At 40.9% G+C, this 23,206-nt stretch overlaps 2 protein-coding genes across 8 annotated transcripts in view; one reads left to right on the top strand and one right to left on the bottom strand.

Annotated features, from left to right (window-relative positions):
* Positions 1-387: 387 nt before the first annotated feature.
* INSM2 (INSM transcriptional repressor 2) lies at positions 388-1,635 on the top strand. The gene has a single exon (XM_054970162.1). The coding sequence runs from the start codon at positions 388-390 to the stop codon at positions 1,633-1,635; it is 1,248 nt and encodes a 415-aa protein (XP_054826137.1).
* Positions 1,636-3,780: 2,145 nt separating this feature from the next.
* Positions 3,781-23,206, bottom strand: part of RALGAPA1 (Ral GTPase activating protein catalytic subunit alpha 1) — a 190,947-nt gene continuing 171,521 nt past the window's right edge. For 6 of the 7 annotated variants that reach the window (XM_054972958.1, XM_054972960.1, XM_054972961.1 and 3 more), the window contains 2 exons: positions 16,580-16,704; positions 3,781-4,959 (listed from right to left, as the gene is read on the bottom strand). In XM_054972958.1, the coding sequence (XP_054828933.1) occupies positions 4,811-4,959; positions 16,580-16,704 (274 nt within the window). In that variant the 3' untranslated portion in view covers positions 3,781-4,810. Of the gene's footprint in view, positions 4,960-7,350; positions 7,416-12,301; positions 12,305-16,579; positions 16,705-23,206 lie in introns of all 7 variants that reach the window. The other variant, XM_054972965.1, reaches the window with a different exon arrangement.

The raw sequence follows: 23,206 nt of genomic DNA, 5'->3' as shown, positions 1-23,206 counted from the left end.
CGCTCGGCGCGGCTTCTGGAGCGCGGGCCGCCGGGCTGCGCCGCCTGACTTTGGCCAGCGGCTCTTCAGCGGGAAGCGGAGGCTGGCCGGGAGAGGCGGACAGGGCGGCAGACGGGGGGCAGCTGCGCGGGGCTGGCCGGCGGGAAGGGGCCCGAGCGCGCCTCGCCTCGCCCCGCCGCCGGGAGGGGTCCGCCCCCGACTCGCCCGCCTTTTGCGCCCCGCGCCCCCTCCGTCCTCCCCACTCCTCATTGGCAGCCGCGGGCCAGGGCAGGATGACGCGCGGCCTCCCCAGAGGGGCCGGAGCTATAAATGCCCGTCGGGCACGCCGATCGCCGGTGCCAGCGGAGCGCTGCCGTCCGGGGCGCCCCGTGTGGCAGTGCCGGCAAGATGCCGCGGGGCTTCCTGGTGAAGCGGAGCAGGAGGCCGGGCGGCTCCTACCGGTTGCGTCCTCCGGCCGGCCCACCCGCTGCCCTCCCGGAGGAAGCTCCCCGCGGCCCCGCGCCTTTGCCGGAGCCGCCGCCGCCACCGCGCCCGCAGGAGCCCCACAGCCCGCTGGCGGCTCTCTGGGAAGGCGGCGGCTCCGACCGCGCGGCCGCCCCGGACGCCGAGGAGCCCGAGGCCGGCCCCCTTTCGCCCGCCCCGGCCGAGTCCTTCCCGCCCAGCCCCGCCCCGGCGGCCGAGGAGCGGCTGCCCCGCACGCCCTTGCCCCTGCCGCTGCCGCTGCCCGCCGCGCCGCTCTGCCTGCCCGGCGCTCTCAAGCGGCCGCCCCGCGCAAAGGCGCCTCCGGCCAAGAAGCCCAAGGCTGCACGCAGGCTGAGCTTCGCCGACGAGGTGACAACGTCGCCGGTGCTGGGGCTGCGCATCAAGGCGGCGCCCGAGGCAGGCTCCGAGGGGCCCCGCGCCGCCCGCCCGACGCTGCTGGGCGAGTTCGTGTGCCAGCTGTGCAAGGAGCCCTACGGCGACCCGCTGGCGCTGGCCCAGCACCGCTGCTCGCGGATCGTGCGCGTCGAGTACCGCTGCCCGGAGTGCCACAAGATCTTCAGCTGCCCGGCCAACCTGGCCTCGCACCGCCGCTGGCACAAGCCGCGTCCGCCCGCGCCCGACAAGGAGAACAGCCGCCGCGATCAGCACCTCGGCGCCCGGGACAGCGCCTGCTGCCGCGACCCGCCCGCCGCCCGGCCCTCCCAGCTTTGCGCGCCCGGCGAGGGCGGCCCCGCCGACGCCCCTCCCGGCGAGCTCTTCCTCTGCCCCTACTGCCACAAGACCTTCCGGCGCCAGGCCTACCTGCGCAAGCATCTGGGCACCCACCAGCCCCCCGGGCCGGCCGGCTTCCAGCCCCGCCAGCCCTCGCCGCAGCCCGCCACCTTCCCCTGCCACTTGTGCGGGGCACACTTTCCCTCGGCGGACCTCAGGGACAAGCACCGGCTGTGGCACGCCGTGCGGGAGGAGCTGCTCCTGCCCCTGGCCCAGCCCGAGGGCAGCGCTGCCCACGGGGAGCAGCAGATCTTCTCCTGCAAGCATTGCCCCGCCACCTTCTTCAGCTCGCCCGGCCTCACGCGGCACATCAACAAATGCCACCCGTCGGAGAACAGGCAAGTCCTCCTGCTGCAGATGCCCGTCCGGCCAGGCTGCTAGGACTGCCCCGGCAGGAACGGAGACGTCCTTTGCCAAATGTCCGGGCGGCCCGATGCCCCTGTTCGCCTGATCCACTTTATCGTGCGATAGGATCCCGTCGCCCACCCTGCCCCCGCCCAACTCCTGCCGGGGACCCGAACGAATCCTATCCGAACTGTAATTCCTATGGAAAGTCGCAGTGCATGGGCAAAGGAAACCCTCGGACTTTCAGCGTTCGTCATGCCAAAACGGTTAACGTCTGAGCACGAATCTTCCTTGCTGCCTTATAATGGGGGTTAGAGCGCGGTATGTTCTGTGAATCGTTCCCGGTACGCAACCGTACAGTTTCGGTGAAGCAACGGGACAGGAAGCGAACTGTATCTGCTTCACCCGCTCCGTTTTCCGACCGAACACTTGTGACTTTGCAGTACAAAACTTTCTGGTCTCCGCGAAACACTCTATAGCCATCGGCGTGCCTGCCCGCGTGTAAGCTTGCTGGAGAGAGCAGGACGGTGAGCGACTCCTTTCCTTCGGGTTCCTCCTGTTCCCCCCCCCCCCCCCGGATTGACGTACATTCCGCCACTGTATTTAACGAAAGTGTATTCGTTTCCCCGGGGAAGGAGAGCCGCCAGTCCTCAGCTTTCATTAGTTGACCCTGCTTTTTCAGCCTTGGAGGTTTTAAACCTTTTAATTTGTTGTGAAGTGTTTTATTCGTTGTCTCCTGTATTAAAATATCGCTGGATATTCGTAGCAAAGTCCAAGTCCCGTCCGATATATTTACATATTAAAGACGCACGAGGCGCCCCTTCTGTCTCGTCTTGCTCATTACTGGCTATTAAAAATCTGGATTGGTGGTCTTTTGTAGTCACGCGCCTCTTTTCTGAGTATATTGCCAGTACTCTAAATTTACCGAAATGCAAACTGCAAAGGGAAGAGGTGTCACTCCTCCCCCCTCCAGCTTCTTTCAGTCGTCCAGGATCCACAGGATCATCAAACTAGTTTAGTGAGCTCAAGGGAGTTTAGACTTTTAAAAAATAGCATCCTCCTAATAAATACCTGATCCACTTCTTGAAAACTGAAGGTGCTTCCCAAACCAGATTGCAACATGGCACACAGGTCAGCCCCTTCCAAAAAAGCACATTTTTAACTGGGATAGTGCAAACTCCTACACTGAGCCTGATATAAGGTCTATCAATCCCTGCTTTCAAATCCCATTGATTGCATTTGGCTGCCAGAAATGAAAGTAGGGCTCTTCAAAACGTACTAAAAATATTCTTCCTGAAGTTTTTGTTTTTCATAGTTGCTTCGGTATTCCCGCTTTTTCAAAATTACTTTTGCACAAGCCTTCATACACGACCGCTGCTCTTAATCAACCGTTTTAAGGCTGTGATGTTAAATGGCAGACTAGAGGAGACAAAAACCTGCTTCTTTCAGCCTACCTGCGGAGAATTTTCCAGGTGTCTTTTGCAGGGTTAAAAATACAACATGGAAAAGGAAGAATGATTTTAAGGTGAATTTAATTTTGCATCTCTCCCCTGCCCCCCACAAATTCACTCATATGAGAGATCTTAAAAATCCTCCCCCCCAAATCAGCTAACAAATGTTGCCTTAAAATAGCTAATACCTTAATTATTTGATCACTGTAAGAAAAAAGACCCCCATCTTTATCTGAAATGGGTATTTGAGTAATTTTTCATATTTTGGTAGGAATTTGAACTGTCTTGTGGAGCAGCGAGGCTGATATTTACACAAGGCAGCAAATAATCATGAGAACAGTCTAAGGGCACTTAGCAGTGAAAACTGAAGCCAACCTCACTTTGCTCAGGAGCCCCCCAAAATGGCTAGAAAGTTGCTAAGCAGAAACTTCCATAGAAACTTCCACGGTATCAGAAGTTTTAGGCAAAATTAATTCAACTTGATCACTGCAAAATACTTCACTTGGTACAAGCTTACCAACCGGCTTAAGAAGTTTTAGATTGAAGCCACAAATGGAGAGCTTGTGAATTAGGGTGTTAGCTGTCAAAAACCTTGCTGTAAAATCTCTGCAACCCCCTATCCAAGGTACAAGCCATGACTGCTCTTCACCCTCCTCGCAGAGCTAGGCAAATTGCTATTGATTTAAGCATTTTTCAGTGTTTGTAAGCAGAACACACAGCATACAGAAGATGGTAAGAATAATTTTATTGTATTATTAAATAGCATGTCTTTTCTTCAACCATTACAAATTTGTATATACTACACAGTGAACAAATACATCAATATATATTCCTATAGTTGCCCGAGTGAGGGACAGGTATTTACACATGCAGTTAGTACCAGTGCCATGCTACGTTTTGTTAGAGCAGAATATGGCAAACAACACAGTTGTATGTCTTCTTCGGCAGGAAAATACCTCTGAGGATAGTGGGAGTGTGGGGTGGAATGTGTTTGCGTAGACATCTGCAGCTGTAAGAGCACAGTCCCTTCTTCTTCAGTAATGGTACATAGCTTAGAGCAATAACTGACACAGCAACGTGTTTGAAGATGTGCGAGTGTATATATATTTTACAGAGTTAGGAACAGCCTCATGGCAGGAGGGGGGAAGACTTGCCGACTGTGGCCGTAACTCCCAACTGTAAAGCGAATGCTAGCAGGACAGAGAAAGGGCCGTTTGCAATTCAGCATCAGGATCCTGTTATTGTGCCTGTCCAGGAGTGAATGGCAGTAACAGAGCTGGTGATGGGCCTGTTCACTTGAAAGGGTTTATTTATATCACAAACATACTCTGTACATAATTTTATGCAATTCTGAAAATCACCTTTGAAGAGGATCTTACAGACCCAGCTTCACTGAAAAAATAGTACATTTATTTGCAAATGGTACACTTTTTATCATCAAGAAGGCTGCACAATAAATAGAGTGGAACATGCCTGCAGTCTCCAGCTCTGGGGTGGCTAGCAATCAACCTCAGAGGTTAAAACAAACAGAGTGGTTACTGTTGAATGTTCCACAAGAAAAGGTAAAAGATGAAAAGGACTGCACTGACAAACTGTGGCAGCAGGAACTTTGATTAAAAAAGCTAAAATATTTTCAGTTTGAAATAAAATTCCAATATGGTTTTCTAAAAAAAACCCCTTAAGAATGGGATGACTGTGGGGAAAATACTCTCTTTAGGCATGGGAACAGCCTGAAAAGGTGCTGCAGGTGTCATTCCTTCTTAGGTCTTGTTGGCTGAACCAGAGGAGCGCCGCAGCTTCATAGACATGCGACTCTTGCTAGTTCGGGGAGACATGGGGAAGGCTAGATCGGGCCCGTCCATCTGCGCTGCTGCTGGAACTTCGGACGCCTGAGTCTCTGGGTAGGAGCCTACAGAGAACAAAAAGGATCCCACATATTAGAGCCAATCTGATGCAGTAGAGAATCAGGAAAGAGGAATCCCCCAGTATATAATCAGTCCTTTGTTTGGCACAGGTAGAACAACACTAACTCAGCTGGCCAGAACCATTTCAACACACCCACTGCATCCCATTTAGTCAAGCAAGGTCTGTATGTTCAAGGTCCACGGGCAGCCTAAGTGTAAGCTCCAAGCACTGTAACAAGAAAGCAGGGGTGGCTAGGCTGAGGAGGTACTATAAAGTACCAGACCAGCACCCATTTGCGGCTATACATTCCTAAAGGACTTACAAGTTAGAAGTATTAACAGATCATGCAAGCTGGATACACTACATGGTTCATTATCTTTTTGAAAAGAACAAGAGGAATTTGACAGGCAGACTGGCTGAGATCCCAAAGCAGTAATTTCCCATAGGCATGACCAAAAGGAGAGGGGCAGGAATAGCAGCACAGGAGTTAGATTTGATAGTTATAGCAGCGACAAACATCTATGAGATGAAAAACAGGCGGTGTATTAGGGGGCCAGCTTCTATTAGTCTAAGTATGTGCTATGTTTTCATTGAATCGCAATCTGTCATTTCTTTATTTTTTGGCCACTGCATGGTATGAATTACTTACACATACCCGTAAAGATATATGCCATTTTTAAAAGAACTTAAAGGGAACCAACTGACTAGAGCTGAAGTTTACAAACAAGTATCAGGTAGAAGACCAAGATTTGTGTCCTGTAGCACCCTAAAAGACCAAAAAGATTTTCAAGGAATAAGCTTTTAAGACTCAAAGCTCCTTTGTCAGATATGCATCTGAAAAAGGGAGCTCTTATTCTCTGAAAATCTTGTTGGTCTCTAAGGTGCCACTGGACTAAAATCCTGCTGTTCTACTGCAGACCGACACGGCTACCCACCTAACTATTCCATCCCTAAGCTCAGACACTCTCAGCTACACATTAAAAGCTGGAGACATTCTATGGTTTCCCTACTGCAGATGCAGGGATCCTAGTTCATCTGCAGGACAGATACCCATAGTCACAACAACTACACCTAATGTTTGCTTGATTTCTGCTTTTGAACAGTGATGCAAACATGAAACTTGAGGCAATACTACAGTTAGGTAAATGCTCTGTTCTCACAGGAAGAAGAAGAAAAGTACGTTTGGATCCCAAAATATATTGGAATAAAGTCGATTTATTTTATGAGGTCTAACCCATACATTTGTGGAATTTGCAGCCAAGTGCTGCACAGCAGTCCTTCTGAAATCAGTGCCCCTTCAAGTTGTGCTAATATACCTTTACACTAATTTTAATGGCACTTCCTAATGTATTCAATACATATTTTGATCTTAAAATAATTAAATAATATTCTTCAGGGACATCTATGCCCCAAACTTATTTAACAATTTATTCATAGGCTGATCTCAAAAGAACCCTAATGCTCAAATGAAAGCGTAGTGAAGGTGGAGTGGTTGCTCGTTTTCCTTTCTAACTGCCCCCCACCTGCCAACCACATCAAATAATTCTCAAGAAGGTATCCTGACTTTTCAGGGGATAAGAGGAGCCAGCAGTGGAAAGGGGGTCAGAAAAAGCTTTAATTCTTGTATGGTCCCCATCAAATAAGAGTATGAATATTGAAAAGGTTTAGGAGAAAATGTATCTAAAATGAGTTAGGATGCTGCTATTATATCAACTTTAAAAATAATCTGGATATTTAGTATTGTTATGACTGTGAAAAATGCTCTAATATTAGAGAACCACTCTAAACAAACGTTTGTACTAATTCTATAGTAAAGAAAACCCTTGCGTTTGGGTTTCTGCTGAAGGCAAATAAATCTCAGCACACATTTCTTGCTTTCATTCTGCTAGATTTCCTAAAGAGGTTACTGCAAGCCATGATGGCCGGGTCAGAAGTCTAACACTGCTTTTAAAAGCACACTGCCATAAGCCTGATCTAATAACTCAGATGATATTGCATCTGCTTTGCCCCAACACTTTCTGAAACTGGCAAAATCCTTCCCTTTACTCTTTAAATGGGGACGTTTCTTTTTATGACCCAGGCACTGCATCTTCAAACAATCAACAAAGGCATGAAAGTGGAAAATTTATTATACCTTTTAGAAGAAAAAATATGCGCAAATGTGCATACACACACACACACACACACACACACACACACACACACACACACAGAAAAGGGCTTCCCTTTTGCACACCACACTCCAGTGTTCAAAAGGATTTTTTGTTCTAGGTTTACAAGGAGTCAAAGCATTTCAATGGTGGGGAGCAGCAAAAAAGTGACTGTGGGTGCTCTGCACAGCATACCATTCACAGCTAGCGTGAAAGACCTTCCGTTTCAAGCCTTTGCCCTTTACCTTGAAGTGGCCAATGCTTTCTAGTGGTGGCTTGGGAAGGAGAAGAAATATCACACCATTTCTTTCTTTGTTGAGAATGAAGAAGTGATGAAGGAGAGGTGGACAGAAGTGAGGAAAAGGGAAGAAAGATAAAAAGATAACAGGTGTGAGACGTGAGACGAACAGCAGAGGTTGGAGGGCATTTACAGATGAGTACAGAAAAGAGAAAATCAGAATTTGTTATGTTGCTACTGTGCATGCTAAAGATTTAAAGAAGGATGCGTTAGTATGCAAAAATGAGTCAACGGCTTTGACAATTAGGAAGAATACTCACCGTCTACAGGTTACAAGAAAAAAAGAAAAGAAAAAAGAAAAGAGTTCTATAAAAATAGTTCTGATCCAGCAGCCTTCTTGCTACAAATATGATACATCCATTATATTATAACCATATTTTAAGGTTTCCAAAATCGCACATTACTGCCAAAAGTTGTTACTGTTCACATGACAAGAATTGAAGTCTCCTAACAAGCAGTTTTCTCATTTCATGAGAAAAATAAATTAAGCTCCCTCTAAAATTTCTGCATAGAGAATTCAACCTTAGACCTCACCAACTTGCAAAAGAAATAATGAATGCTAAAACCAAAAGGGTAGGGCTGCGCCATTATTAGAACCAATGGAAACAATATGAAGCACTGAGCATAATTTCAGTTTATCAGAACTTTAAATCAGGATGGATGTTAAGAAAAATACATCGCCCCTCACAACATAAAGGAGAGAGATGCGCAGAGATACTTGCCTGAGCATGATGGGTGTCCCCCCTTATTGGTTTCCCAACCAGACTAAAGAAGTGTTCTGGAGAACTTGCCCAATACTTTATGAGGTTCCAGTTGGTTGTAATAATTTGCAAACAACACTGGGTACAATTCTGTATGCAAAATCATTTCTTTATATTAATAAACAACAAAAATACATTTGGCTTCAGTAAAAATATAAGCCAGAAAATTTCATGTATCAGAGCAGTACAGTTTGAGAGTTCTGTCTGATAACAATGGATGGGTAGATTAATACTTAACATAGCTTCTAACAGGTCCCCCCCCCACTAGGAAGTTATGCCTTTCATGTGTATTATATTTAGATTTGGTATTTCCAAGTAATAATGTGTTCACTGTAATCCAAATTATGATTAACATGAACAGCAACAAGAGTCTTAGACGCTAAAAACATGGGGATGTTTATCGTGGCTTGAAGACTAATGAGCCCAAATTCACCAAAACAAAGCATCTCTTAAATCTGCAGCTAATATTGCTACTCCTCTGGAATAATACTACCAAAATTTAAAACCATGCCCCCTTAGCTGATAAATAAACAGAATCAGAACCAAAAAACAATAGTGATATTGATTAGTTTAGAAGACACAAATTACATAGCCTTTCTGTCAGATTTGATACAGATATAGGTAGTTTGTTAATATGATGGGTTATGGAAATGGGCAGAATAAAACAGTTAACTAATTACATTTATTCTTATTTAGAAACATGAGGTAACAAATTCTAGAAAATATGAACTTCTTGAAAAGCTGGAATTATACTTCATTAATTTCAAGACAGAATATAAACAAGATTGCTTCTGTATATATCATTAAGGAAAACGATATGAACTAAAAATCCTTGAGTTTCTTAGCTTCTTTAAAATATTTTTTAAGAATCTACTATTTTGACTATTTTTTAAAAGGTTTTTATAAAATACTTAATGGAAACCTTTTGTCTTAATCAAGTGGGACTGAACTATGAACTCTATATTCCATTAATCTTTCAAACAGCTCATATATGTACATCTTCCATGTTGTCTGTAAATATGCCAGAAATATCTTTAAATATGCCAGAAAATTAAATTCACTGCGCAATCAGAAAATCATTAAATGGGTATCATCATGATGAGTCATATCTATTGAATATGTTTATATTACACCATTATAACTACCATAAGTACTACTCTTAACTTCAGAGGCACTGGCCCAAGAGAACCCCTTGCCCCAATAGCTGGAGCTATTTTCATGCTCAGATGAGAAATGAGAGGCTACGTTTTAAGACATTTTAACATATATATCTACTTGGAAGTGAAGTAATGCAAGCAAATACCTCTTCTAATGAAGAGTGGAGATAGTGTTACAATGCTACAATTAGAAAGCACAAACTATGCTACAATATCTGCTGATTATTTTTAATATTAAAATCAGATACATGTTATTAACATGAAAACAAAAGAATGAGGTTATACACACACAGATTCTATCAAAAGACACAGGCACATATCAGAGCACTGAATGTGACAATTGGTACCTCTCTAGATGTAATAAAGCCATACATCTAGATATAATAAAGCCTCATTAAATGTAATAAAGCCATATATATCTTTAATGGATTTCAATTCACAATGTATTATTTAATCAAACAGGTGATAACGACAATAATGTAAAAACATACAAAACTTGTGACACAAATATTTTTGTAGATAGCAGCCCCCCCAAAACCAAAACTAAATCAAAATGTTCTGAAAGGAAGATATACTAATCAAAATCTTAAGAGCAAGTTTAATTGCTATCAACGTTTTGATCTCTCCATTGTGATGCTACTGCAAATTTAGCTACCCAATAACATATTTAAGTTACACAGAAGGAACAACTTAAACTTATCATTTTAATTTTGAATATGTTTCAAAAATCCAAACATTTCTTCCTTATATTATTGTACATTGTACTACAGAGCAAGTAATAGTTGAAAAGTCCCATACAATGTGCACCACATGCATACAGAACTATGAGGCTATGGGAATCTTTATTCCATTCCTCAAGACATGGGTTTGCAATCTTGGGGCAAAACAGGACCAACAAAAATATGTAAATAACTCTCCAGAACATAAGCTGTTTTTTTTTAAAAAAATAAAAAGGTTAAAATTGTAGGATTGCCAACAAGATCACTCTCCTGTAATATCTTCAAGCTTTTAAATATGACATTGAATCTGGGCTGAAGTCAAGAATCTTAAAGCTTAAAGATCTAAATCCACGTATTTCCTAATGCCACCTTCTCCAAAATGCATTATCTGGGTTAACAGATTTCCATCAAACAATCAGGCTTAAAATAGTATATTGTAGATAATGCTACAGTGATTAATGGAGATCCTCCTAACAACGATCTAAAATTTTTACTTTGGGGAACTTCTAACAGCTGAATCTCTACCATTTCCCATTCTTCAGCAACACGTGTGTTTCTGAAGAATAACTTTTCCCAGGAAAATCCTTAAGTAAAATTAGGTTTCCTCTATCAGTGTGTGAAAAATTCAATATTGTCTTGGCTGGATAACAGCTTTCCACTTGGTTGCACCCAGATGGTACGTCCATGAACATTTTTCTGAAAACCAAATCCCCAAAATGTTAAAAAGCATTATTTGTTTTACGTCCTTTGTAACCCATCCTCCTTGGCAAATCTTTTCTCAAAGACTAGTATTGCTTGAGTAGGTATTTCTGTCCAATTTGTATGGTAGATAACGTATCATCAGCATACAGTAAGAAGGACAATTCAATATTATTTCAATACTAAGGCAAATTTCTAGTGCTGAAACTAGGAATATGCTGGTGACTGAAGTTCAGAAACCAAACCAAACAAAAACGGCAAACACCCTAGCAAAACATCTTGTGATAGGAATTACATAGGAATTTACTAACTATCCACTAATTCCTACTTTAATATTCATGTGTCAGTTTATAGAATTTTAATAAAAACAAAGATTTTTGTTAATATTGGCACTCAGTTTTTGCCATAGGCAATTGTAATTAATTTTATCAAAAGAAGCAGCAATTTTACACAAGCTTTATACAAATGTCTCATTGGATCTAGCACATATTTGCTAATAATCTAATTTCAGACAAAATTTTGATTAATTGTGCCACTGCTCAACTAACAAGCTGGTTCTTCCATTATAATCTTATGGCTTGTAGCCCAACCTTCCAATTTGTTCCACATTTAGAAGCTGTATCTGGAAGACATAAGGAGTAATAATTTCTGGGGTCATTTTTGTATTTCCTTTAAAAGTTGGTCCAATTTGGGGATGGTGCTAAAAGTGTGTGTGTGTGTGTATTAATCTATTAACTTATTTATTTACCTCATTTATACCTGGCTATTCTCCCAAATGGAGATCCAAAGTGGCTTACATCATTCTCCTCTTTCCTTATTTCATCCTGACACAACCCTGTGGGGCAGGTTAGATTGAAAGTGTGTGAGCAGCTCCAAATCACCCAGCAAACTGTCATGGCAGAATGGGGATTCAAACCCAGGTGTCCCAGATCCTAGTCTAACATTCTCACCACTACATCAGACTGATTTTGCCAACAAGGAAGCCCACCCTTAAATGTAATCTGAAAATAATTCCCTACTGCCTCCCACTTTTTCTAGCATTATTGACTTCTCCACAGAATCTTGTCTTCTCATGATATGACCAAAGTATGATAGCCTTAGTTTTGTCATTTTACCTTCTAAGAAGAATTCAGGCTTGATGTGATCGAATACTCACTTATTTGTCTTTTTGGCTATCCATGGTATCCGCAAAACTCTCCTCCTGAACCACATTTCAAATGAATCAATTGTCTTCCTGTCTGCTTTCTTCATTGTCCAACTTTCTCATCCATACATAGTAATGGGGAATACCACGGTTTGGATTATCTTGATCTTGGTTCCCAGAGAGACATCTTTATCTTTAAGGATCTTTTCTAGCTCCCCCACACCTGCTCTTCCAAGTTTCAATATTCTTCTGATTTCTTCACTGCAGTCTCCCTTTTGGTTGATGATTGATCCAAGGAATAGAAAGTTTTGAACCATTTCCATTTCCTCATTGTCAACTTTAAAATTGCAGAGGAGTTAGCCGTGTTAGTCTGTAGTAGCAAAATCAAAAAGAGTCCAGTAGCACCTTTAAGACTAACCAACTTTATTGTAGCATAAGTTTTCGAGAATCACGATTCTCTTTGTCAGATGCATCTGATGAAGAGAATTGTGATTCTCGAAAGCTTATGGTACAACTTTAAAATTGTGTAACTCCTCAGTAGTCATTACTTTTGTCTTCTTGGTGTTCAGCTGTAATCCTGCTTTGGCACTTTCTCCTTTAACCTTCATCAGCAGTTGCTTCAAGTCTTCGCTATTTTCTGCCAGTAACATGGTGTTATCTGCATATCTGAGATTGTTAATGTTCCTTCCACCAATTTTCACTCCACCTTCTTCTAGATTGAATCCAGCTTTCCTCACTCTGCATAGAGGTTGAACTGGTAGGGAGAGAATATGCATCCTTGTCTGACACCCTTGTCAATTGGAAACCATTCTGTTTCCCCATATTCTGTCCTGACAGTAGCCTCTTGCCAGAGTACAGGTTGCACATGAAAACAATCAAATGCTGTGGCACCCCCATTTCTTTTAAGACTCTCCATAGTTTTTCATGATCCACACAGTCAAAAGCTTTGTTGTAATCTCTAAAACACATGCTGATTTTCTTCTGAAATTCCCTGGTATGTTCCATTAGCCATTGTAAATTTGCAATGTGATCTCTGGTGCATCTTCCTTTTCTGAATCCAGCTTGAATATCTGGCATTTCTTGTTCCATATATGGTAAGAGTCTTTGCTGCAGAATTTTGTGCATCACTTTGCTTGCATGGGAAATTAATGTGATAGTTTGATAGTTGCTGCACTCTTTGGCATCCCTTTTTTTAAGAACTGGAATACAGACTGAGTGTTTCCAGTCTGTGGGCCATTGTTTTGTTTTCCATATTTATTGACATATTCTTGTTCAGATTCTGATGGACTCATTACTGTAGCTTGAAATAGCTCTATTGGTATTCCATCTACTCCAGGTGCTTTGTTTCTCCCAATTGTAGCTTTTACTTCACTTTCTAGGATTTCTGGTTCTTCATCAAAGGACTCTTTGACAAAAGTATCTGTCACCTCTTTTGTATAGTTCTTCAGTGTATTGTTTCCATCTTTCCTTTATTTTGTCCTGATCAGACACTGTATTTTCATGTTGATCTTTCAGCAACCCAAGCCATGGCTTGAATTCCCCTTTGATTTCTCAGATCTTTTGGAACAGATCTCTTGTTTTCGTTTTTTGTTGTTGTCTTCTATTTCTTTGTACTGGTTAATATAATACATTTCTGAAAAGTTGCATTTTGAATTTTAATCCTATTTCTCTCACCTTTTGCTTTTGCTTCTTGTCTATCTTTCGCAATTTTAAGAGTTTCCTCAGTCATCCACTTAGGCTTCTCCTTTCTTTTGGTTACCGGAATAGTTTTTGCACATTCATCCTTGATCTCTGGTTTCAGCCCACAGTTCTTCTGGCTCACAATCAATTAAACTTAGTAGTGCAAATATGTTCCTTACCTGGTATTTAAATTCTTCAGAAGGAATATTATTTAGATTGTATTTTGGCACTGTGATTCTTTTAGTGTTTCTCTTCAGCTTTATTCTAATTTTTCATATTAGCAATTTATGAACTGCAATCAGCTCCTGGTCTTGTTTTAGCAGAGAGAATAGAGCTTCTCCATCTTCTGCTTCCAGTTATGTAATCTATTTGGTTCCTATATCGGTCACTCAGTGATTTCCACGTATACAGTCATCTTTTTGGTTGCCTGCAGCATGTATTAGCAATGAATAGGTTGTTCGCTTCACAAAATTCTATGAGTAGGTCTCCTGCTTCATTTCATGATCCTTGTCCAAACTATGTTTGATTCTGCTTTTTCTCCTACTTTTACATACCAGTCACCTATGATGATCAGCATATGTTGTTTAGATGTAAGATCAATTTCTTCTTGGACACTTGCGTAAAAGTTTTCAATTTCTTCCTCCTCATAATCTGTAGTTGGAGCATAAACTTGAATGATGCGTCTGTTGACAAGCTTCCCCTGAAATGTGATTGCTATTACTTGGTCAGATTTTCTGTTTTCTGTTAAAATGCAAGAGAAACCCCTATCTGAACATTCTAAGTAAATGCTTTCCTAGACCTTAGTCTAAGAAAGCATTTACTTAGAATGTTAACACAACTTAGAATAAAACAGATGTATCTCCCCTTACAATGCAATAAATCTTACTGACTCTGGAAGCCTAATTACCTTGTCATGTCAATAGGAAAACAATGAAAAAGAACCCACACATTCTGTTTCATGCAGAAGGTCCCATTTTGGCCTCGGCTAACAGGTATTTAGGTAACAGGACTGGAAAGAACTCTGGTTGAGATTTTGTAGAGCTGCTTTCAGACAATACTGGAATCAATGGCCATAACTGACGCAATACAAATCAACAATAATATTCTATTAATATTTAACTACTCATTTGTTTGATTCCAGCTCTTTCACCCACATAATTTAAAAAAAATCTGAATACAGATTAAAAAATCTATTACTGGGGGTGACAGTATCATTTTAACACACTTCTATGCTTTTAACTAGGGTAAATATGTATTATAATTACTGATTAGATATTTATTTTTTAAAATGAATTTCATATAGTTGTTAAAATGAACCTGTTGTTGAAAGGGAGAGAGAAGACTGCTTATTTATTGGTTTAACTCAACATTTTGTAATGGATATTTTGGAAAAGTAATATTAAATACTTCTCAGGAATCAAAAGAAAACTTCACAAACTAATTAAAACGTATTTCCAGACCTTATATACATACAAGTAGGTACTGCAAAATAACTCGTCCCAGTTTAGTGATATATCTATCTATTCAGCATTACTTGATCATGTAAAGAACAAGCATAGAAGTCTATGCAACTGTTATAAATGCAGCTGTATAATTTGAGACACTGCTAATCAACTGGTAGAATTAATTAAGCAAGACAACAATGTTAATAAGGGTTCAAGAACAATATTCATTATATTTATTGTACTGTGAAAATGGTTTTATATCTGTTTTATTTTTATCTTTATTCTTAAATGCTCCTATTGCTTTGCACTCTGGCATTCATTATACTGTGTACTAAATTTATTTCTATTTACCGTTCATTTTTAAAGTAAAAACAATGAATACTGAAAGACAACAAGAATGCATTTTTCTTTGAACCACATGCATTTTCAGTTTATTTCTTTTATATCATATTATCAATTCTGTTCCTTTTACATTTCTAGATTTCCATCTATTGTTTTCAGAAGAAAACTGCTCTGAGACTTTTCTCTATTGCAAGTAGGTGAGTAGTGTCAGTGGTAGCATCTGAATTTATTTTATTTCAAGACAGTATAAAAGTTTATCAGCAACAAATGAATTATGTTTCCCTTCCCCTCTCTCATACTGAATTTAAAAAGTATCTCGTAACATCAGAGAAAGACAGTACAGGGTACAAAGCACACCACTGCCATCCAGTACTACTTGTTCATGCTGAGAAACAAAAGGTCAAACACAATCAAGTCTTACTAGCTCAACAGATGTCTCTCCCATTAGTTACCTTAATCCCAGAACCACAGTGTTAGTGTTTCATGCAGACCTGGGGTTAGTAAAGACTAAAACTTGAAAATGTAGTGGTAATTTCTCAATAGTGTGAATTCCCCCCTCTTTCTTTTAGTATAAACAAGAGCAATCAGGAAAGTTTGCATACAACATGGTTACAAGCTTAGTGCTCTAGTAACAGATTAATAAGAACAGAAGGGGTTTTTTTTGGACACTTTGTCTTACCTTCTGATAAAACAGAACTGATATTTAATGATCTAAAGAGGGGAAATAAAATAAATGAAATAATCATCAGGAGTTCAAGAAGTTATTTGTACAGGTAGGCCTTGAGTTACTCATATTCTTAGTGATTATTTTATTAGTCAACTGAAAATGCAGTATCTTGTACAACAGATTTTGAAAATGTAGTTTACATGGTGAAACAACCATGCATCTGTGCATATTTTTACACTATAAATATGGTGATAACAGAAAAGCATACATGTTTCCCACAGCAAGAATAAATGTAAACTTTTCTTGAAGATAATATACATCAACAAGGCTGAAAGATTATTCTTAAGTATTTGATGCAAAGAGGACTTTCACAAATAATATGTATCAGATAATTTCGATTTGGTAGACATAGAATCAAATTATATTTCATGAAACACAGATTCTTCAATATGAAAGTCTCAGTCATATTACAGAATATGGTAGAATTAATGTTTTAACTTCTTAGAAATACTGCATTTTAAGTATTAATACACAGAAAGATAATTCTTTATTGTATTCTTACCAGTTTCAGAGGGCAAATGATGGCAGGGTGCTGGGCAGAAAACCTGAGCTGCAAAGTCTTCAAAAGTTGAAGGATCTAGATGGTGCCGAACAATCTCTTGCAGATACCGAGCTCTTTCTTCATAGCTAGTTTTGTTCAAAAGTTAAGGATCAATTTAAAAACCTCAAAAGAAAATAAAGATTAAGTCTTGATCAATTACATATCCCTGTGTTAGAATATTCTTCTTAAGCGGCCAGCCTTGTATAGGCTGTGGAGGGACTAAGTTCCTCCATAGCAGAAACTGTAAGAGAAGCAGATTGTGACTAGGATTGCCTGGTAATGCTATTCTTCTTTTAAAATTCACCAAACACAGTTATATCCCCATTCTATTACCAATGACAGCCATGGTCCTGACAGGAAGCAATTTGGAAACAGAGCATTAAGTTTTAAATTATGTTGTAATTTTCAAGAAACATTACACTAGTCATCCAACAAAACCATAATGTGGCAATAAAGCACATCATATCAGTTTGAGAGAGAATACATTCAAACTACAGTTTGAACCTCTTAAAACAATAAAACATTTAGATTCTGACCGAAGTAATGACAAACTTTTATATGGGCTGTATCCTATCACTCTGCTCAACTAAGCTCAGTGCATTTTGTTGGCACAGAGCAATTATATTGTTAAAGAGTCTCTTTGTCAGCCAGTTGTATTTCAGGTTGTGTCAGCCAGAACATAGTCTGAGTGAAGTGATGGTACACATGTATCTGTATTAATGCCAACCAGCTATACCCTATACAAGGGATGTACGCTTCGGGTTTCTGATTTGGGTAAAATACCCAAATGGGACCTGATCCATAAAGATTCGGAAATCCTGAATCAAAGCTGTCTGAAGCATTTGTAATGCTTCGGAAAACTTCGGGGCCGAATTTAAAGGGCCCCTTTCCTGCCGCTTGCAAGTAGCAGGGCCCTTTAAACAGTCACCTACCCCCACTTACCTTGGCCCTGCCACTGGTGGTAGAGGTGGCGTCAGTGGCAGCAGTGGCTCTGGCCCTCCCTGCCACCCTGCAGGGCTGCGGAGGAAGCAGAGAAAGCCCTTCCTGCCCCTCAATTGGCTGCTGCGGTGGCCATTTGAGGGACAGGAAGGGCCAGAGGAGGCATTGCGGGCGGCAGAGGAGCTGGTTCTGGGTTATCCCAGCCTCAAGCAGGCTGCGGCGGCGGCAGAGGAGCTGGTTCCGGGACGTGGCAGAGAAGTTGGCTCTGGGCTATCACAGCCTCGCATGTGCCGCTACCACCTCCCAACTGATCACCCTCCCCCTCTCCCTGCTGGCCAGGTAAGTGGTTGGGGGTGGGGGTGGGGTTGCTCCTCCTCACTGCAGTATGCTCAAAATCTTTATGGCGCATACAGAAGCAAGTAAATACCAGAATTCCAAAGCGGCAATTCTGGTATCCCCACCCCCACTTTGGGCAAACCCGAAGTGGGAAACCCGAATCTTTTCACAATGCACACCCCTACCCTATACTTTCAAGTATTTATGGCTCTTAAAGAAATTCAAGAGAAGTATGTATTATTTGTTTTAATAAAGCAAACAATTTTAATAATATCAATTCAGACTGACTAATGTATAACGATTCCATGTTATCCCATCAAGACTGAAATCCAGTAGCATCTTAAAGACCAACAAGATTTTTAGGGTCTAAGCTTTTGAGTTAAAGCTCCCTTTGCCACATACCTGGATGCCAGTGTTATTTTCAAATCTTGCATACTTCCAAAGTCAGATTTTATTCTGTGTAAGGTAAAATATAAAATGGAAATCCCAGTCTGGTTTTGAGTTTTTTTTTAAAAAAAAATGCCTTTAAAGCCATTAAGATAAACATGTAATCGAAAATAGCTATTCAATTAGGTCATTGTGGCAATTAGGGTCATAGGATGCCTAAGCAAAGAAAGTATCTGCAAGACACCACCAGCAAAACACTATACTCCTTTCCCTTTCCCTGCATCCTCTCTTGCTGATATTATTGACAAGGGACTGGCATCTTGAAGTGCTGTTGCTTTTGAAGAACCCTCTCCAGGCTTCTTGTTCCAGCAGCCCTGATTGTGCTGTTAGCATAGAGAGTGAGAAACAGAGAGAATATTTCTGCTGTTCATAAAAGCATCTATGGAAATGGCTGTCAAAATGTAGAGCAGCAGGCAGCAACATACAATTATCAAGAAAAGATACCCTGCTGACTTAGTGTCATAGGCTGATTGTGGGCTGAGAAATCAGTTACCTTTCTTACAGAACTTATAAAAACTTATCCTGCTGAACTCAGTGGGTTATTCATATATTACTTACACTAGTCCCTATTTTGTACACAAATCAGCAAAGTAATTCTAAGAAAGACCTTAAATTGAAATTACATGTGAAAGTATAAATTTCAATTTAAGGTCTTTCTTAGAATTACTTTGCTGATTATATTTACAAGCAGGAACCTGTAAAAATTCAGAGGTATCTCCCATCACAACCCTCACTTGGCTAAACCCTCCTATGAAACTTCAACTGTTAGGAGAGGACCAGGATGCTTGAACCTTACAACACAATTTTACTTGCCTTTGTGATCTTTTGAGTGAGCTGAGGTAGTATTTTGTTTGTGAATACATGTGCAATGGAACTGGCCTTAGAGAACATTAGTCCCATCCTTAAAGCAGCAAAGAGACAGCATTGTTCTAGTGAAGAAGAGGTAGTAGCCATTCAGAAGTAAAGGGCAGCTGCCAGTTGGTTGGTAAGAATGTTTGCCTATTTCTTCCCTTCCCTCTTGATGCTTCAGCGCCTCATCAGGTGAGGGCTAGTGTCTCTGCATACTATCTTCCACTGCTGTTTCCTGCTGCCATGAGAGAACCATGCATGTACAATCCTGAACTCTATTAGGGTTTTTTGGGGGGAGGGGGGTATTTTTTTTGAAGAAACAGGGGTTCTTTAACATGGTAGAGTTGGCTTTCTTCTATATTTTATTTTTTTATTCAATTTTTATACCACTTCTCTTCAGTTAAGGTCTTGAAGTGGTTCACAACAATTACAACGGTTAAAAACAATACAAAAATATAATATTCAATAAAAATCACAATAAAACAGCCTAATAAAAACTACTCTAGTTCAAACCCCAACCTATAAAACTCTGCAAATAACATAAACATTGTAGGTAGATAAACTGTACAGCAATTTGCTCTGCCTCACAAAAGAATATTAGATAGCAAAGGCTTGCTGAATCAAAAAGAGTCCAGTAGCACCTTTAAGACTAACCAATTTTATTGTAGCATAAGCTTTCGAGAATCAAGTTCTCTTCGTCAGATGCATGGTACAGAAACTGGTCAAATATAGAAGAGGAGGGGGGAAGAGGGGAGGAGAGAGAAGATGCAGTTAGGGGGGGAGAGGGAGGATGCAACCAAAACATTCCTTTGCTAGTAAATGTAAACATCTCCTTTTGGCGTGGGGATCAGTTGGCTTCAAAGGAGTTTGCCGTGTTAGTTTGTAGCAGTAAAACAGCTAGACCGTCCAAACTAACTACAAACTGCTACAAACTAACACGGCAAACTCCTTTGAAGCCAACTGATCCCCACATCAAAAGGAGATGTTTACATTTACTAGCAAAGGAATGTTTTGGTTGCATCCTCCCTCTCCCCCCCCCCAACTGCATCTTCTCTCTCCCCCCCTTCCCCCCTCCTCTTCTATATTTGACCAGTTTCTGTACCATGCATCTGACGAAGAGAACTTGATTCTTGAAAGCTTATGCTACAATAAAATTGGTTAGTCTTAAAGGTGCTACTGGACTCTTTGATTTTGCTACCACAGACTAACACGGCTAACTCCTCTGAATCAAAGGCTTGCTGGAATAGCTCTGCCTTACAGAGTTTCCAAAATATCAACAGGTCCTGCTGAGCACGAGTGCTTTCTGACAGTGCATTCCAAAGGGAGGGTGCCACAATTGGTGAGGGCCTCTTCCTGGTGGAAGAAAGTCGTGCCACCCCAGGTCCAGGAACCACCAGCAAGCCCTGCAAAGATAAATAAAGCAGGTGGCAGCAGGGAGTAGGGGTCATAATGGGACTATACTGGTGTCCCCTTACCCAGTTCTCACTGACAAGTGTCTGCAGATGCAATCTGGTTTTGAAAATAGATCTTATCCTCCAAACTCAGGACTGCATGCATTTTGCCCCTAATGTGAGAGGAGAGGTGCCATCCAATCTTCAGTACTTAACAGCACCCATTCCACATATCCCAACCATTTCTAATGCCTTTTATGTACTCCCTTCCATGCATAAATATCAACAGAACTGGATGTCTTGAATCCAAGTGAACAATTCCACCTATCCTCTGCACAAAATACCTTTCTTTAGCTAACCTTTCTCCTCTCACATTAGAAAAGTGCATAATTCCTGGTGACTTATTACTGAAGGTAGGGAAGAAACCATTCAGTCTTTGCTTCTCTTTATTTATCCTCCTATCACTAATGTGTGGCACATACTTATTCGATAAACCACATACACATTTTAAATGCTGACACAAGAGCCAATTATTAGGATTAACTAAGACTTGTGTAAAAATAGAAGATAGAACACAGATCAATCTTTCACTCTTCACTATATTTCAGTAACTAAGAGTTAATTTTACTACTTAGGAAAGAAGTATGCAGAAAAGTACTTTGAATTAGAATACTTAACTCAAAATAAACTACAAGATCTTCGCCAGAGTCACTGCTGATACTATATCTGTCCCCTTAAAAGAGAGAGACAGTCTAAAAATTGCTTCTGAAATATCATAAATAGCGATATTAGGACTGGGAAGAATATAAAACCTCTTTGTTGTGCAGGTTCTTAGGTTGTGGGACATACACAAGATTGAGCCTTAACACAGGAGAGTAATATAGCACAGTTTTTAAGAGGCTGTATATAAGTGGTAGAGGATGAAACTGATGGTTGAAGTCTAAATAATACTACATATCTCACAACTTGTTGAAAAGCACTTTTTTCCATTGGGGGAGATTCACAGCTGCTGAATTTTCTGCAGTTAATAGAGTCCTTTGATTCACAGCAGTGCCCCTTGCACAAAAAATACTGGCCTTTGTGTATTACCAGAAACTAATTTTCTATTTGGCTGAAAAGGGAAAAATTGGGTTATTGCTTCTCCCTCCTACAGAGCTTTTCATTATGCCTGATGCACTCAACTTCTAAGCTCTTCTGAGAAAAAAAAATAACTGAAGAGGCAAGAGGTAGAAAAATGAGCTTGTTAGCACATTAGAAGTGAAGTATCTTGGTGGGCCCCAGAAATTCCCAGTGGTGTGTTAACTTATCACTCTATGCATGCTGGCACTGATAGTCTCCCAATTGAGCACTCTCTTTTCGCACCAAAGGTGCTGCCAGGAAGCAAAGGCTGAAGGCCCACAGGAGAACAGCCTGCTATCAAAACAAGCTGTTTTTAAAAGTCTGTTTGAATGGGTAAAATGCTTTATGAAAAGCAGGGTGGAGACACCTACCTGCTTTTAAAATACTCCTGTTTCAGAGGGCTCTAAATGAAACCTTTTAGGTTTATTTTATTATATATAATGCTTATACACAAATAGGACAGAAGTGAAGGAAAGTTAATACTTTTGATGTGACCACATTTGAGGTTAGGGAGCATAAGTTTCAAAGACATGCTCTTTTGTTGATTTTGAAGGGTAGCAATAGGTTTCATTACACAAAGAGAATGCACAGTTAGCCTCACCTAAAACAAGAGAGAACACACATTTTTATTTCAGACATCAAACTAAAATATGTACACTGGACCCTTGTATCAGCAAGTTTCTGTGCGCTGTCTGACAAATTTCTGCTACTCATGCTGAAAAAGCTCAATTTTAGTATCATAAAAGCTTTGTACTTTATTACATGTTAAAGTAGTCAAAGCCAATGTTATTCTCATTCTATATTCTTCACATACATGAGCATGAACAATAGAAGGTATAGCAACACTGATTTCTAGAAACCATCTGTCATGTTCAGTGCTTTGCCCTATTTTGGAATGCCCCTATTTCCAGATGAAGTTGACAGTGAGGTTCATAGACCAGAGTCTGCTTGCTTTTGAGGCTTTCTCTTATCAACTGCTACAAGCTTCAGGACTGGTAGAGAATACTCTCTCAACACCACCACACATACTTCAAATATTCAAAAGCATCCGAATACAGGGATTCTCAAAAAAAAAATCACCGAGCATCTCTCAATTACTATTTCCAGTTTATGAAATTATCTCCTAAGAGATCTGTCAATGCTTGTGATACTATGCAAGACTTTTCTGCATCCTTTATGCTTATTTTCCAAGAATATTGCCAACTTTTTCTATACTAGTGGTTTCCTTCCTATATGTCAATTATCAGCATCTTATGGCTTTGGATTACATGAATTTGAACAAAATCCTTGTTTGTTGGGTAATGGAAAAAAGAAACCATTTTGGCAATGTTGTCCTTTAAAAATATGTACATTTAAACTTGAAAGTATGCTAGTTACCTTGTTCCTTGCTTATTAGTCAGTTCTCCCTCAGCTTCAGATTCTTATAGACTAAACAGATGCTGAAATTTCAGACTAAATTTAGAAAATCAAAACAATTTTATCATTGGTTTTAACGTAGATTGAAAAT

The sequence above is a fragment of the Eublepharis macularius genome, chromosome 2 (assembly GCF_028583425.1).
Source record: "Eublepharis macularius isolate TG4126 chromosome 2, MPM_Emac_v1.0, whole genome shotgun sequence".
NCBI lineage: Eukaryota > Metazoa > Chordata > Lepidosauria > Squamata > Eublepharidae > Eublepharis > Eublepharis macularius.
The sequence above is the reverse complement of the archived record's forward strand: the minus strand, read 5'-3'. Positions and strand labels throughout refer to the sequence as shown.

Bases quoted from the DNA above. Each gene is read 5' to 3' on its own strand.
- INSM2 (XM_054970162.1), top strand. From the start codon at position 388: ATGCCGCGGGGCTTCCTGGTGAAGCGGAGCAGGAGGCCGGGCGGCTCC.